General features: G+C 45.4%; 1 protein-coding gene across 1 annotated transcript in view; it reads left to right on the top strand.

Annotated features, from left to right (window-relative positions):
• The window catches only part of Parva (parvin alpha), a 151,594-nt gene that overhangs the window by 112,207 nt on the left and 21,066 nt on the right, over window positions 1-18,321 (top strand). Inside the window, exons 5-6 of the mRNA XM_052201075.1 lie at window positions 7,463-7,603; window positions 16,072-16,187. Of these exons, the coding sequence (XP_052057035.1) occupies window positions 7,463-7,603; window positions 16,072-16,187 (257 nt within the window). The remainder of the gene's footprint in view (window positions 1-7,462; window positions 7,604-16,071; window positions 16,188-18,321) is intronic.

Raw genomic sequence — 18,321 nt, 5'->3', positions numbered from 1 at the left:
ACTGCTGAGCCCTCTCTCCAGCCCCCCAAAGGCCACTACTTTCTAACATGATACTCGATTCCAGCACCCCATCTTACAAGCTCCTTTAGCTAGTAAGTCTCCTTTGCTCTTGAGTCCACAGTGGTTTCTCTGCCATTTCTTGTCTTTCATGAAGTTGTGTGTCTGAAGAATACTGGTAGGTAGTTTTGTAGGATGATGATTACATTGATACTACTACACAGTTTGGGGAACCACTCCCCCAAATGATCCACCATTTCCTAGTGCCTGTTAGGGAGCACTTGTAGTCACTGTGACTTGTCACAGAGGGATGCATTCAAATGACTTACAGTGGTCTCTGTCAACTCTCTTCACTACAGCATTACCACTTTTCCTTTTTGCGATTAAATTCTTCAGGGAGAAATACCTTGAGACCATGAAGACATCTTCCTCTCTTAACTCTCCCATTGGCTCCTGAAATCTTTTGATATACAGCTGAACCCTGTGTTATTTTATTGATATGCCCTTGCATTATGGCACTGTGAGATAGTCTAGGCTCCTATGGTATTTTCTATACTCTGGTAACCACTTCTCCAAAGAGCCTATATATATTTTAGAATGACATTTATACATCAGGTTCTGGGCCTATCACTGGGCATTTTAACTTGTTCTCTGCAGCATAAATAATCAAATTTCCAATGGATAGTATGAAGATAAATCAGGTGTCATTAGAAATTGGGCCTCCAACATCTGGGGCTTGAGTTCTTCTGTACTAACTTTTTTGGGCCTGGAGAGCAGGAGCAGCCATGTGGGTAACATCGTGGGACAAAGACTCAGAAAGAAAGTGAGCAAGGTGCCAAGGGCAGGGATGTCTTGACTGAGGGTCATGTGAGCTTGGTGGTGTGCCAACAGCCGTTAAAAGACAGGTGATGTGGGATGGGCATGACCCTCTGCATGTGCTCTGCTCAAGAGCCCCTTGGGTGACAGCATCAGACCTGGCTCACTGGTGTCTGTCTAACTTGCTTGCAAGAAAACAGCCCTTCTCAGAGATTTGGGGGATGGTCTCCTCACTCCTAACGTCTCTGCCTCCCTAGGTGCCCACTGCTATGTCTGTTTTCTGGTCCTTTTGTGCTTGCAACAGATTTTTGTATAGGTTTTCCTTAAGGTACAGACACAACAATTTGGTGGAAAAAAAGTTTATAGATGTCTTAGAAATTATAGACGCACCAGGCCTTGGTATATAACCCAGTAACAGAGTACTTGCCTACCATGCCCAAGGCCCTGGGTTCAGTCAATCCCTAGTACAAAAAGTAAAGAAGAAGAAGGAGGGGGGAGGAGGGGGAGGGGAGGGAAGGAGGAGGACGGGGAGGGAAGCAGGAGGAGGAGAAGGAGGAGGAGGAGAAGGAGGATGAGGAGGAGGAGGAGGAGGAGGAGGAGGAGGAGGAGGAGGAGAAACCATAAAACCAAAAAGCAGAAAAAAAAAAAAGTAACCAAGTAAGTAATATAAAAGGAAAATGCTAATTAGATTCTATCAAAGAAGCCCGATATGGTGATGCAATTTTAATCCCAGCACTCAGGAGGCAGAGGTGGCAGATCCCTGAAGTGCCTAGCATGCACAAAGCCCTGGGTTCCATCCTGGTACACACAGAGCACACAGAGCATGGTCACCTACCCGTGTATTCAGCATTTGGGAGGTAGAGGACACAGGACAATCAGGATTTTAAGGTAATCCTCAATTGCATATGAGTTTGAGGTTGGTCTGGACTACATATTAGACTATCGGTTCTCAATATTCCTAAAACTGTGACCCTTTAATACAGTTCTTCATGTTGTGGTGACCCCCCCCAACCATAAAATTAGTACTTATTTTGCTAGTGTTACGAATGTAAATGTCTGATATACACAGTATCTGATATGCAACCCCTGTGGGGGTTATGACTCACAGGTTGAATATTGTTGTATTAGACCCTGACTCCAAAAATAATTAATGAATAAAAGGTATATTAATAAAAACAACTGTTCTGATTGTAACCTGGGCCCTTAGAGCAACCAGATGACAGTATCACATAAAATTACCCTTTCTGGGACACTGAGGCAGAGCATTTATCCTGTGGGTCCTTTCTCCATTGCACAAGAAAAGGTTTCACTGATTCTCTAATCTGTGGTGGGAGAAGAGTCAGCCTTGGCACAGGAAGCATCAGGTGACTAGCAGGGCACAGGGAACTCTGAGAAAGACATCTCAGAGGAAACGGAAGGTCTAACATCTGCACTGTGACAGCTCTTGCTGACAAAGGCCTCTCTGTGCTGCTGTGGCTCTGCAGGGTAGACAGCAGTTGGCGGTCCACCGGCCTGCCTCCTTGTGAAATCCAACCCATCCTTTCACGGGAATAGCATGAACCCTTTAACACCTCAGAGCAAGAGTGTTCCAACCCCAGGCAGAGAAGGAAATGCCTTCCTGTTCTATGACACTATTCCTAAGGAGATGTGAACAAGTGTTTACTCACCTCAGGGAACCGACAAGAGATACCACCAAAGTCTCAGAAGTTCAGATACCACCAAAGTCCACTTGGTGAAACAGTGACCATGATGACCATGTCGAGGTCTCAGTGCAGGAGACCACCAGTGAGGGTGAGTCCTAGTACAGATGGACCCTAGTGCAGATGACATCTAGTACAAGTGACTCCTAGTACAGGTGAATCCTAGTGAGGATGAACTCAGGTGTGGGTGACCCTAGTGTGGACAATTCCTCATGCTAGCAACCTCTAGAGTTAGTGAACCCTAGTGTGGGTGAACCCAAGTTTATTACAGGTGTAGTCCATAGAAATTGACTATCCTTTTTAAAAAATTTAATAGATGTGTCCCATTTGTTTAGAAACAAAAGTGGTTTTGAATAGTTGAATAGCTGGAAACTCTGTACTATTGGAAAGGGGGTTTTAGCATTTGTCATTCTTTGAGGGTGTAATATATGTTGCAACTCTATGAGTTAAAGTAGTGGTTCTCAACCTTCCTACCTAACACTGCGACCCTTTAATAGTTTCTCTTGTTGTGATGACCCCCAACCATGACATTATTTTGTTGCTGCTTAATAACTTTAATTTTGCTACTGTTATTAATCATAACCTGACATGTAGCCCCTTGAGAACCACTGAGTTAAAGCATACGGATCATCTCAGATCATCTTGTTGTTCTGGGAATTGACTGCACTCTGCCCTGTCTTCACACTTCCTGAATTTGTTGCATGCCTTTCCATTGTTTTGCAAAGCTGATCTCTGCAAGAACATCTTTGTATTGTAACTAAAAGCAAGGAAATAGTCACAAAGCAATATACCTGAGAACATTCTAAGCCACATCTTATCTATTTGAAGATCATATTAGCACCTCCTAAAAATTAGCCAATTATAGTCAATTTGCAGAAGCATGGAATTATGTGAGAAATGGCTTCCCAGGAAAATAATGCTTCAGCAATAGATTTATAAAGACCCAGCTAATATTATCCTAAGAACAGAAGAGGAAAATTAGAAGTCTAGGGAAAAGAAATATCTTTAATTCCTTGGCACCGTGGAGGAAAATTACTATGTAACTGTAGAAATAACTCACTGGGGAGGCGGCTCCGTTGGTTAAGCACTTGCTGCACAAGTATAAGAGCCTGAGTTCGGAGCTCATAAAACCCATATTAAAGCTGGCTCTATCTGCACCTGTATGTCGTCAGGCCTGGAGAGTGGCGGCAGGAGGATCCCAGGCAAATCAGTGAGCTCTGAGTGAGAGACTCTGTTTCAAAAAGTATAGTGGAGAGCAGTTGAGGAAGATACCTCAGGCCTCCACATGCGTGCACACACAGGCACACACATACAAGCTCACACAGACACATATACACATACATATAAAGACACACACACACACACCATAGGAGGGAAGGAGAGAGGTAGGTAGGGAGGGAGGGAGGTGGATCTTAACTGAGATACAGCAATGAAAGAACTAATGAGAAGAGATTTGGAAAGACAACCAGACACAAGAATAAGTTGTGTGAGGTGGGCTTTTATTCTTGTGAGCAATCACCAGTTAGTTGTACACATGGAATGTTTTTTGCAAACCGAGAAAGCAGGGGTGAACCCTGGCTGGATACCTTCAGGGGATGGTCAAATGTGAAATAAGCTCTATGCAGTACATATGAATTTTTCAAAAGAATAATTTGAGCCTAGAAAGAAATTTGGGCTGTAAATCTTTGCAGAAGAGCGTAGTAGAAATGTACATGTATATATACTATAATCTCATTCTTAAATTTTATTTAGATTTTTTTTAAAGTTATATGCATATGTATGTGCGTGAGCACACTTATTTCTGCTGCTGTATGTATTTGGAGGTCAGAGGTCAGGGGACAACGTGTAAAAGTCTGTCCTCTCCTGCCTTCATATGGGTTCCAGGGATCAAACTCAGGTAATCACACTTGCACTGTCAGATGCCAAATGCCTTACCCACTGAGCCACCTTGCCAACCCCCAGGTATATATTTCTTATATATACCAAGTGTCATAGCACCTGCCCTTAAACCCATGACTTGGGAGGTAGAGTCTGGCCAATGTGTGTCATCTCAAGGCCAGCCTGATCAATATAGTAAGTTCTAGGTTAACCAGAGCTCCACAGTGGAAAAGAAAGATAAAGAAAAAGAGACTCAGAAGTGGAAGTCACTTTAGTGGCAGCCAGCAGAAGACTGAGTGTGAAAATCCATAGGCTGGGCTGGCAAGCACCCAGCTCCCACACCCTCGTCCTCCCTCCCTCCAGCCCTCTGGGGAGACAGTCGACCGACCGACCGACCCGCAGTCCAGCCCGGCAGCTCTTCCTCCAGATCTTCTCAGGCTTCAGCTAGGTCATCAGAGTGTTGTGTGCAGTCCTTCCCAGGGCATGCAGTTTCAGTGTATGAAAAATTAGCTTGCTTCTAAGGACAGTTCCAGTGTCATCAAGAAACAATGGGGGGATGGAGGGTGCGGGTGACAAATTTTCCCTTTCTTTAAAAGGAGAGGATCCAAAATAAGAATTCAGCTTAAAGGTGGGAAAAGGTGGACTGACAGATTGCTCATTTGGTAAAAGTGCTTGCACCAAATCTGTTGACCTGAGTTTGATCCCAGGATCAAAGTGGTTGAAGGGGAGAGCGGACTTCTGCAAATGGTTCTCTGAACCCCCCACAAACTAACTCCTTTCTCTCTCTCTCTTTCTCTCCCTCCCTCTCTCCCTCCCTCCCTCCCCTCCTCTCTCTGACCCTCTGTCTCTCTGTGTCTCTGTATCTCTGTGTCTGTCTCTCTCTTCCTCCCCCTCTCTCTCCCCCTACCCCTCTCCATCCTTCTCTCTGTCCCTCCTCTCTTACTTCCTCTTTCTGTCCCTCTCTGTCTCTCTCTGTTGCGCGCACGCACACACACACACACACACACACACACACACACACAATACATAAGGTTTGCGCTGTGCTTGATAAATCCCTGCACTTAGGAAGTGAGGGATGGCTCGGATCAGCTGAAGAGGGCAGAGGGATACATCTGAGGATGCCGCCCTTACAAATAGCCTGCAGTCATCCTGCCCTGCTGCTGCTCACAGTAATTCATGATCTTCAGAAGCTGCACAGACTCTCCAGTGGACAGAGGGCCACAGTCTCACACCAAAGGGCATATAACTCGTGTAAGCTGTAATTACCAAAAACAAATAAGCACTTGTTGGAGCACCGATGGAAAGTTGAAATATTTATATGGCAGCCCTTAAAAATGCAGAGAAAAGCATTTTAAACACGATCTGAGCCTTGGGTTCTCTCAGTCCTGACTGAGAAGGGGAGCATGGAATCAGATGAATCTAGAAGCAGACACTGTAATTCCCATCAAAGATGCTCTCCTTGTTTTGTCTTTTGTGATAGATCAAAGTATGAATCTAGATTAGTAAATCGATCAAGCTGCCTCCTGGGTCGGCACACACGAGATGCATTGGTGTTAAAGCACACCACAGTGCGAGTGCCATCTAGAGAGAGAAGTCCCCGCTCACCATTACCAGGTGCTTTCTTCTTCAAATTTGTAGCTGATATTTTCCGCAGGTGCTCCTGTGGGCTTATCTGAGCATGGATAAAGATCCCATGAGGTTTCTCCTGTCTGTAGTACTTGTAGGATTTCATTTCATTTAAGAAATATCCTGATTTTAGGGATGTGAAAAAAATTTTAAGGTGTGTTGCCTTGAGACTGATAAAATGTAACACTATTTGTGGTGAGGGTAGGGGTTGGGAGGAAAAGGAAAGAGATGCTTCTATCACACTAATGTGATTGGGGGTGACATCCATACAAGAATAGATGAAATGCCTATAAGAAGGGTATAGCTAGCCAGGTGGTGGTGGCGCACACCGTTAATCCCAGCACTTAGGAGGCAGAGGCAGGCAGATTTCTAAGTTCGAGGCCAGCCTGGTCTACAAAGTGAGTGCCAGGACAGCCGGAACTACACAGAGAAACCCTGTCTCAGGGGAACAGAAAAAGGGTATAGCTGGCTTTGACAGAAGGCTGGCCAGCTGGGACACAGTAGTGTCCTTAGAAATGAAGAGGTGGGGACCCAGAATGGAGGAGGAACATTCAAAAGTGGCCAGTTAAATTCCCCTCTTCTGTGGCCCTGGGGGTCTATAGCACAGTCAAAAGGCTTCCACAGGACTCGTGCTCAATTAAACAAGGAGCAGTGTCCCCCTTCTAGAAGGTCCTCAAAGGGTTCATGTCTGCAGATTCAACTGACACAACCTCAAGTCACCGAGGAAGAGTGTCAATGAGAGACTGTCTACACCCTTACTAGGTGGGCATGAGGGCGTGCCTATGGAGAATTGCCTTAATAACGCTAATTGGTGTAGGGAAGCCCAGTGTGGGCAGCACCAATCCCTAGGTAGGGAGTTTGAACTATGTGAGAGGAAGACTGGAGCTGAGCATAAGCAAGAGGAAGTGAGCATGCGTACATTCATCTCTCTGTGTGATGCCACATGACCAGCTATCACAGGCTCTGGCCGCTGTGCCTTCCCCACAGTGATGGAATGCAGCCTGGAACTATCAGCTGAAATACATTTTCTCTACTGAGTTGTTTTTTCTTGCGGTATTTTATCACAGCAACAAAAATGGAATTAGAATGGAATTAAAATCTTTGAATAAAAATCACATCTATACTGAAAATACCCTTACTTTTCTTGTCATGATTCTATAAGCAATATATAATGGCCTTTCTATTGTGTGCAACATTTGAATAATATAGAGATAATTAAAGCATACAAAAGGATTGCATAGGATTGCAAACACCCTGCCATTTTTGCCTGGACACTCAAACATCCCCAGATCTGAGTATGTGGAGTGGGATCCCAGGATAACCCTAGGCTTGACTGTAGAGATTTGATCTTTGCGTGTTGTCATAGGCGAAGGTATGAAGAAATAGGCACAAGTTAGGTGTCCTCTGACCCAAGATAACGGTTGCTCTTTCCCTTCCCACTCCAGAGAAACTGGAGAGTGAGAAGCTCAATGTAGCAGAGGTTACCCAGTCGGAGATCGCCCAGAAGCAAAAGTTGCAGACTGTGCTGGAGAAGATCAATGAGACCTTGAAGCTTCCTCCCAGGAGCATCAAGTGGAACGTGGACTGTGAGTTGGGAGAGGAGGATTATGAAATGGCACTAACCCCTAACAGTCCCCACCATTCCTAAACTGACACCCCGGATGCCAATTCATTTCTCTTTGAGAAATACCTTTCATGGGAAAGATAACCTATCATACAAACCCTTGGCGTGGAAATAATAAAATGTCCAGGTCGGTGTCCCTTTGTCTGGAGGGTTTTCTGTGACACTAGGTCAGCTTGGTGAGGAAATGATGTATGTATTCCTGGAGCCACTTCTGAGACCCACACAGTCTGCTGAGAGCAGTGCTGTCTCCAGCATGCAGGAACCTGGGCGAGAGGCCAGGAGTGAGGCTTCAGTTCTGCCCACACCCTGTCACTTCTACCCTGCTCCTCAGCAGGAGCAAAGATACCTCGGAGGTCCCAAGCAGAAAAGGGTTTGTTTTAATGTTTTATTTACTAGAGAGATGAAAAGAGACAGAGACAGACAGACTGACTGACTGACAGACAGACGGACTGACACATAACAGGGAAGGGGGAATGTTCATGCCACGGTACAGATCGGGAGGTCAGGATACATCTTTACAGAGTCAGTTCTCTCCTTTCTTTCACCTTTGCATGGATTCTTTTGCTTGACTGCTTCTACTCCAGCTTGAATTCTCCACTTGCATAGTTCGGGACCCCAGCCTAGAGACTCCCCATACTAGGTGGAGTCTTGCAGATCTGAAATCACTTACAGACACACCAGAAGAGGGCGTCAGATCCCATTACAGATGGCTGTGAGCCATCATGTGGTTGCTGGGAATTGAACTCAGGACTTCTGGAAGAGCGGTCAGTGCTCTTAATCGCTGAGCCATCTCTCCAGCCCCCTTTCCTAGGTTTGAAAACATAAATTTTTTAACTCCCCTAAGTGGGGGAATCCGTTTTAAGTCTTATAAATGGGATGGGTAACTTCTGCCACGTTTATATTACACCAGTTAACTTAAAGACAGTCCATCACAAATACCCACAACCTAATCCAGTGCAACCAATCTTTTCCCGAGACTCTTCTTCCCAAGTTATTCGGATTCTAAATTGTGTCAAGCTGACAGCCATCCACCAGGCTTTATGGCAAGCACCTTTACAGACTGAACCATCTTTCCATCCCTACAAAGGATTTTTTTTTAAATTCCACCTTTCACTGGTAGTATAGCTCAAAGATTTCATAAAAATATAGACCATTTATTCTTTTTTAATATGTTTTATTTGCATAGGTGTTTTATCTGATGCAGAGCCCACATGGACTAAAAGAAGGTGTCTGATCCCCTGGGACTGGAGCTCACAAACAGTTGTAGCTGCTGTGTGGGTAGTGGGAATCAAACCTCAGTCCTCTGGAAGAGCAGCTAGTGCTCCGAACCTCTGGGCCATCTCCCCAGCCCCGAGAACATTCATACTTTTGCAGTCTCAAGAGTGTGCCTTGGCACCTAATATAAACTCAAACTGGTTCAACAGTAACTCAATGGGTCCCATGACACTAGCAATGACAGCCAATCCCTAGTCAGGGAGTTTTCTGATTTTTCTCTTTGTAAAGAAACAAATGCAGATTTAAAAAAAAAAAAAAAAAAAAAACAGTGCAAATAAAATGGTTAGATCTAAGTATTAGGGTCCCCTCCCCCACCACAGTGACCTCATAGCTTCCAGGAGCTCTCTCCTGTCCTCATTTCTGACATCTGCCATTGGAGCCAAAACACCCAGTACCTCCTTCAGCATAATTATACCATTGTTGGCATAGAACAGTGTGATAAGCTGGGAACAGGCCATTCTCTGCTAAGCCAAAGTCACCTGAGGGTTGAGGACAGGACCTGGCTTTAGGCCCCAGAAGCTGCCCTGCTAAGGAACCCTATTTCCCTGTGCCCATGGGAAATTAAATTGTGTTCAAAAAAGGAGACATGAGGCTGGGCATATGACTTAGTGGGTAAAGTGTTTGCCTCACAGGCCTTGGATTGAGCCCCAGCACCCATATTTAAAAAAAAAAAATCGAAAGCTCAGAGTAGTGCCACTGATCTGTTATTTCAGTGCCAGTGAAGCAGAGACAGGAGAGCTCTGGAGTTCTCTGGCCAACCCTCTCTAAGTGAGTCACTGAACTCCAGGTTCAGTGCGAGACGCTGTCTCAAAAACCAAAGTGGATGGAGCCTTGAGGAAGACACTTGACCACATGATATTGACTTCTGGCCTCACACATATACACCACACATACATACACACATACAACACACAAACACACACACACTACAATGCATACACACACACATACACACCACACACACACATATACATACACTACACATGCATATACACACACACATACATACCACACACACACTCTTTGCAAGCTGATTACTAATATCAGATGGATTTAGTTGGATATCTTTGCTGTCTCTCTGTTTACTGCTTGTGAATTACTCTCCCTGGCTGGATCTTCAGAATGGAGATGGATTAGTGGGTCAGAAGGGATAATTATTCTCTTGGCTGCTCCCTGTGATGCTTCAGGGCATCAAGAAGAGCTGGAGCTTGTTTACAGGAAGAAGCAGTGTGTTCTAGAAGGAACAGAGCAGGCACAACTCACAGGGAGAAGTTCTCTCCCTTCTAATCAGGCCTGACTGTGCGTTTGGGGACACGGTGTCGCCTTCGTGCTCAGGTCAAGGGTGGCAGGGACAGGCTGCTGAGTTACCAAGGTCTTTGATCTAGGACTTTAGGGATTTCTTTCTTTCCTGTTCACAAAGAGTATTTTTTTTTATTATTGAAACTTTAGAAAATGTCAGTGTATAAAAACACATTTAAATATCAATGTCCATTTCAATCCTCGAAGCACCCACTCACCCAGCTCAGGTAATCCTTTTCACCACTCTTGGCTCCCAGATGGGGAAATCAAGGCACAGAGGAGGTCTGACACTATCAGCGTTATTATACCAGGGTCAGGGGTTCTAGCGTCTTTGCTATCACTTCCCCAAAACAAGGAAGGGTGACTGGTACATTGATGTCCCGTCCCCTGAAGGAGCATTGCTGCCCTGCTTACAGAAAGATGAACAGTGGAGCCAAGAATATGTTTCATAGAGCCAGCTGCAGAGCCAGGCTGTGTTGGTGTTCTGTCTAAGCTCCACCCCACAGTTACCTGGCAACAGCCAGGTATGCCTCACCCCATAGACCTGCCCCCCCCTATAAAAGGGGCTACTTGCCCCTCCTCTCTCTCATTGCTCTCCCTCTTAGCACCCTCACCTCTCTGCCCCTCTTGGGCTCTCCTCCCCTCCCCCCTCTCTCCACATGATCATGGCCGGCCTCCACTTCTCTCCCTCCACTTCTCTCTGTCTCTCTCTCTCTCTGTCTCTCTCTCTCTCTGTCTCTCTCTCTCTCTCTCTCTCTCTCTCTCTCTCTCTGACTTTCTCTACCTCCACTATACCATCAACTCCCATTCTCTGCCCTGAATAAACTCTATTCTATACCATGTCTGTGTGCGTGTGGTCCCTCAGGGGGAAGAGGTGCTTGGGCAGGGGCCCGCCTGGGCACTCCCTTCCCCCACACCGCTGTGCCACACTTCCTAAACCCCCATTCTCTCTTTTTAAGCCCCCTTCATTGGTGCATTGGCCCTTCAGGCTGCGTATACTGAGCCTGTGTTCGAGGCCTCCATAGCTGCCTACCTAGAGATGGCACTGAAAATTTTGGAGTGGTACTGCAAGGTGTGTGTGTTTATCCATCTATATGTGTCTGTGTATATAATAAAGAGTGTCTAGAACATGTTTTTTGTTCACTCACATATGAATACACATGTGTGCATGTATAGATAGTAATCTCCCTGTATCCAAAGGGGATGTCTTTCAACATCCCAGGGGATGCCTGCACCGTGGGTAGCTGCAGACACTGCATGGGCACAGACACACAAATGTAATAGCTTTTCCATCTTTTTCATTATTTTAAGTAGCACACAAAGTACAGAGTCACAATGCCGTGCCCTTTCATACCCCGTGTGCCACTCATTTGCTCTAACTCCTCCGTCTCTCCCACCGCTCTCCTCCTCCTTCCTGCCCCTCTCTCGCTCATCTCCTTCGTCACCCCAGATAGCACCCCATTCTGTTTTCATGTCACGTGTATCCCTCTTTTCTCCCCTGTCCTTTAAGATCTCACCCTCCTTCTTCTCCTCCTCCCCACCTCACATGCATGCACACATACACACATGTACACACACACACACACACAAAGAAAAAAGCCATAGCTTATTTCGCCTATTGATCTGCAGTTGTATTCGTTTGCCTGTAAATGTCGTAACTTCATTTTCCTCTATAGGCAAATTAAATTGTACCATTGTATACATACACTGTGTCTATTCATCTGTTGATGGACATCAAGGCCAGTTCTCATTTCCTGGCTATTGTGAGTAGCTCAGCAGTAAACATGGATATGCAAGTATCTCTGTGGCATGTCGAAGTAGAGTCTTTGGGATACACCCAGCAGTGATATAGCTGTCAAGTATGGTAGTTCTATTTTTAGTTTATTGAGGAACCATCATGCTCATTTCTGTAGTGGCCCAACCAGTGTCCAGTCCCACGAGTGTGAACGAGGCTTCCTCATTCCCTGTAGCCTCACTGGAATTTGTTGTTTGTTCTCCTGGTGGTAGTCATTCTAACTGGATAGAAACTCGCGGTACTTTTAATTTGCATTTCCCTGATGGTTAACGAAGTTGATCACCAAATACATAATATACATATACACATACACATACACATATACAAATTTGTATTTCCCTTGAGAAATGACTATTCAGTGCATTTACCCATCCATTGATTGGATGATTTAGAGGGTAGATTGATGTTTAATTCTTTAAGGTTCTTTATAGCTGCTACATCATATGTCATAGGAGCTAGCAAGGTTTTCTCCCATTCTGTAGCCTATTTCCTCATGCTGACAGATTATTTCCTCTTCTCTGCAGACATTTTTAATTTCCTACAGTCCCATTTTTTCAGTTCATGGGGTCATTTCCTGAGCCACTGGGTTCTTTGTGTGAAGTCTTCGTCTATGCCTGCATAAACATCTTTTACTTGGGTTTTCTTCTAGTGACTTCAACTTTTTAGCTCCCACATTAAGATTTTGATCACTTTGAGTTGACTGTTACTCAAGGTGAGAGATACAGATCTAGTTTCATTCTTTTACAAGGGGTTTGTTACTTGGCTTTCCTGGCACCATTTGTTAAAGAGGCATTTTTTTTTCTCCTGGGTTTGCTTTTTACATCCCTGTCGGAACCAGGTGACTGTAGCCATGTGAGTTTATTTCCTGGTGTTCTACACTCTCCCATTAGTCTACGGGTTTGTTTTTGTGTTCCTGCTATTGATACCTTTCCTAGCCTAACAACACATTTATCACACACAATGACCACCACACCTGTCCCTTGAGGTGTAACAACAAAATTAACTCGAAGGGCTGGAGAGATGACTCGGCAGTTAAGAGCTGCTTTTTTAGAGGACTGGGTTCAGTTTCCAGCACCCACGTGACAGCTCACAACCATCTGCAATCCCAGCAACAGGAAATTTGATACCTTCCCGTGGTCTCTGTACATACCAGGTACACACATTGTGCACAGACAGACATGCATAAAGGCAAAACATCCACACACATGGAATAAATAAATAAATCTAATTTTTAAACTACCATGAATATTCCTTTTCATAATTAAATAGAATGTGCATTCTTACACAGATATGGATTGGGGTTTCAGTATCCAGGTTTTCACTCTATTACTGAATTCTCTCTCTTTATTTAAAGGCAGCCCTTCATGCCTTCACTTGAGCATATCTGCACTGCCAGACTCACTGTTCTCATGCCCTGGGGCCATCATTAAATACAACAACACAGTCACAGTACTGCTGAGACCGCCCGATGGCAGCTATGACCACCAGGTGACTAGTGAAGGAGTTGCATCCTTGGTATGGAGACATTGGACAAGGAATAGTTCATGTCTTGGTCAAGACAGAATGACTCAGCTCAAGATTTCATCACAGAACCCAAAATGGTTTTATATTCCTTTTTAAGTGCTGATCACAGTACACATGCAGTGCATGTGTATGCAGATGTTCATGGTTTATGGTCTTGTCTTGTTTCTATGGAGTTTCCCTTTAATTAATTCATGTTAATACTTAGCTGACATTGTCTGGACTGTGCTTTTCTGTGTGTGCAAGGGTTCCATTATGTGGCTGTATTATAGTTTTTAAAGGCTGTGATTGATGCATATTCTGGGTCTAGGTGCAGGATTAGAAGGAGTAACCCAGATGCAGCTGGAAGAAAAGAAGCAGAAATGGGTGGGCGGCAGTTAAGACTTGAAGGTCTTCATTGTCCTGCCTTCCTTTCATGGTCTCTGCTGTTGGCTTTTAGACCATAAGATTTCTCTGCTTAGGAAGGAGAGAGGGGGCAGGGGCAAAAATAAAACATAACCTCAGGGGCCAGTGAAATGGTGCAACAGGTAAAGGTGTTTTGCCAGCAAACTTGACAACCTGAATTCAATCCCCAGAACCTACCACATGGTAGAAGGCAATATTCAACCCCCAAAAGTTATCCCTAATCTCCACGCACATGCCATGACTCCCCTATACGATTAATCAAGAAAAAAATTAAAATGAGTTTTGACCCAAAAAAAAAAGCTTCAGGAGCCTAAGGTAGTAGGGTCACAACTTTAAGGCCAGGTTGGGCTACTTAGAATGTTCTGGACTCACCAGAACTACATGGTAAAAGCAAAAGAAAGCTCCGAGGATCTGTACCGTGCTCCTCCTCCGTGCGGGTGTCCCAGGGATTTGTTTTTGATGTTGATGTGTGACGCTGAGGCTAGCATCCTTGCCCACATTCTCTATGTGTCTAAATGGAGTTATCTCTTCTGAAAAAGATTTCCTGGAGGACACAGCATTTGTTAAAAGAGTCTGACATCTGTCTGATACCTTTGATATTGCTTTCTGAGGTGACATATAGGAACACCAGGCAATAAGAACTTAGCTGGCCTGAACTTTTCTAACATTAAGTTTGTCATTAAAAGCAAGAGGGCCTCAAGTGTGCTTCCAGCCCTCAGGATCCAACCTAGGGATGATACAACACCCCTGACTGGAAGAGCAATCCTGGGTTTGGCTCTATCTTCATGACAGTGCCATGTCAGTGACCCAGTCCCAACCGAGAGCCATTTTGTAGGCTGTCACTGAAGGTCAGAGTCAGGACACAGTGCTTTCCAGATCTGAATCTTCTGGAAAGCCAGATGTGCTGCTTGGTGTCATGTTGAGCCACCACTGGCCATCAAGAGACACTGCCTGTGGAATAGCTGTGATGAGGGACAGTGCTAACGGTGGCAAGAGACAGTCTGAATTATTTCCTTTCATGGTGGCTTCTCAAAACTCCTAAAGCAGACTTTTTGACCAGGGAAGACAAATGACACTCTGACAACCCATGCGGGTGACATACACATGTGGTACTCTGGGTTTTCCCTTAAATGTCCCTGTAATGAAGAGCCGTGAAGCTAGTAGGACCGCACAGGCAGGCAAAGAGCCTGGAGAGTCTGCCCTTTTGTGAGACAGGAAGAGAGAGGGTTGGCATGCCCTGATTGCATCTGTGCTAGGGGCTTTCTCATAAGTTATGATAAAAAATACCAGTCATTCCTGGCCACCTGCAGTGTCCCGGGGACTCTGCCCTTTGTCAGTGTTGGAAGTCTTTTCAGTGTATATGTCCACCTGGGAACTGTCATCCGAGATTGTAAAGGCTCAGTGGTCAGAGTAGCCCCTGCCCAAGGCCATAACCAGTAAACAGGTAACAAAGTGACGTTCAAGTTCTAGTCTGCCTGACTGTGCCAGCTCATGAGTTAGTATGTAGCCCGTCTACTGAGAAAGCTACAACCAGAAGGGCCTAGCCTTCAGCAGCATAGACGGTTTAGTATGGGCACAGGGTGTGGCAACTGTGGAAGACACTTGGCTTTGTTTGAAACATAGACTACACTCACCTTATAAGGCATGAACAACCAAACTTTTTGGGTTGTTCTCATGGTTCTTATAGGGAACTTGACTCTGGACAGAAGAAGACACCCAGGGCTTCTGACTTGGTATCTCTTGATTAAAGAAAGGTTTGTGAATAGCCTTTGACACGGGATGTGGTATCAATCCACTGTTCCCTGTCAGGTGGGAGGAAGTGGGTGCAGATGAGAACAGGAGCCTGGGCAGAGAAAGTTTTCCGAGCTGCAGACTCAGTCGTTGCTCCTGGGGAAGCTCAAGTGGAGTAGAGATGCTATGTTGGAAATCTACCAGTCGTAGCATCCAAGAAGGAACCTGGAGAGCATGGCCATAGTTGAAAGAGTTGGGGGTAGGGGGACCAGATGGTGATTGAAGGAATTCTCTGATGCCTAGGGTGCAACAAGGAGACACTGAGGAGGCTACTGCTGTAATCTCAATATGTACCTATCCTGCCTAGAATCTGGAGACTCTCATTTTCTGTTCTTGTATTTCAGCTGTTCATGCCAAGAACCTGGTTGCTATCCTCCACCTGCTGGTTGCTCTGTCCCAGTATTTTCGGGCACCAATCCGACTCCCAGACCATGTTTCCATCCAAGTGGTTGTGGTCCAGGTAAGATGCATGCTACCCTATACATGTGCACCCTTGAGTCACAGAGGCTGAGCTCAGCACAAGTCAAAACATGTTGAGTAGATGCTCACAGGACAGCTGGGGGAAGGCTAAAGTGGACTTGGTTGTGCTAAGTGCTGGGAGACATCCAGCACCTGCGGCCTTAGCTCCATAAGCGTGAGCAGAGTGAAAGGGTGTATGCTTGTGTGTAGTGTGGCTTTGTGTGAGTGTGTGTCTACTTAAATGTTGTAAGAGTTTCTGTGCAACAGAGAGCTGAAAGTGTCTAGTGTATATGTTCGTGAGGTATGTAGAGTTAAGCATGAAGAAAGGTGTTTGTATGTGGCATGCACATTCTCAGCAAACTTTAGAAAATCATGGTTTTAGTCAAGTGTCATATAAGCATTGTGTGTAAAGGAATACATATTCCAGGGTGTGTGTGTGTGTGTGTGTGTGTGTGTGCATGTGTGAAGTATATGGTCAATTGTGTGTGTACATGTGAGGTAGTATGTGTTCAACCACATGTGTGTGCATGCATGTGTATGTTTGAGTACAAATCAGTGAGTGAGAATATGTGTGTGTATGTGTGTTTAATTGCATGTGTGAGGAAATATGTACATGTGAAAGGGAGTGTGTGTGTGTAAGGGAATGTGTGTGTTCAAGCATGCAGAAGGGGTATGTGCATGCATGTGTGTAAGTTCATATATAAGGATGGAATGTTGTATGTTCAAGGATGTATATGTGTGTGTGCATGCATGTTTGTGCCCTCCGCTGCTGCTTCTCAGTCCCCAAGCAAAGCCCACCTAGGCCCTCAAGTCCAGACTGTTGGATGGGGTTTTCATTCACATATGGTCAAATAATTTCCACAATGCGAATGCAATCTCTGTCCCCACAGCTAGCTTACTCTGCTCCTGACCCAGTTAAACACTCAAATGCAATCTTATTTTCCAACTTTATGCCCATTTAAACAAGAGGTCATCGCTGTGTTTGCTAGTCTCTGGTGGGGTTTTTTTTCCATATAAATATGCATTGAAAGGGTGTGCTCTGGGTACACACAGCCCCCTAGGCATCCAGGGTTCTGCAACAGACAACAGGAGGCAGCTCTGCCATCAGTTAGTAAGAGAAAGCTTTTGGGCTGGTTAACTGTGCCAGATCAGGTCAGGCCTGTTTTCAGGACAAAAGGGCTTTGAGCTGAGCTTTCAGGTCAGGTGGTAACTGGAGGGGAACACTGACAATTGTGCTCCTAAGCAACTGCTCACTCCTGCCCTAATGAGAAAGCCTTTCTTCCACACCAACGGCCACTCAACTCTGCAAAGCATCATAAAGCTATAATAGGACTAGGGTGCGTCGGTGCTGCCTTCACGGAGATGAGATGACACAGACACGGCAGAGGACTGTCCTTGACAAGACCGAGCTGTGTGGCTCAGACCCTTGAGTGCGGCTGATAGACAGGCACTCAGAATCCTTGCCATCTCGCTCTGCCTTTGTGCCCAGCCCAGAGCATCCTGGAACAAGTGTCTTCTTAAGGAGCCCACACCATTTCTGTTTTGTTATCCCTACCAGCCAATCACACACAAGTTCAGCTTATGTTTAGAGACGCTGCCACGGGGAAGAGAGGGATGGATGATGGACGGTGGAGTACGGGGAATTCTGAAGTCAGTTTAACTGCTCTGAGATACACAGCCCAAAGCCATACAAGACACGACACCAAGAGCAGACCCCAACAGTAGCTGTGACCTCTCAGGGGTGACTGATGGCTCGGTGCAATCAGCTCAGTTGTGAACAGTGTATCTATCCCTCTGCTGCAGGGTGCAGACAGTAGATGAGATGGTATCGGGTGCTAGGGGTGGAAAACCAAGGAGATTCCTAGCCCCTCCTCTCAGACTTGCTCTGAACCTAAAGCATTCTAACAAAGGTTAAAACAAGCAAACAAAAACCACCTAACTTCTACAGTTAATTCGGGAGGACTTTGGTGACCAGCAAGCATAGGCACTGGGAGTCCTGAGTTATTCACAACTCTACGTGCGGTCGCTCAGTTCAGGCATGGCTCCTCCTCGGCTAGTAGAGATGTTCCTGGGTAAGCCAGCCCTTCCTCCTGTGACTTACCATGCCTTCTGGTGCTTTGTTGAATATTTTAATT

This window comes from Apodemus sylvaticus, chromosome 1, assembly GCF_947179515.1.
Source record: "Apodemus sylvaticus chromosome 1, mApoSyl1.1, whole genome shotgun sequence".
Classification (NCBI taxonomy): Eukaryota; Metazoa; Chordata; class Mammalia; order Rodentia; family Muridae; genus Apodemus; species Apodemus sylvaticus.
Note: the sequence above shows the minus strand (reverse complement) of the source record. Positions and strands in the feature narration are given on the sequence as shown.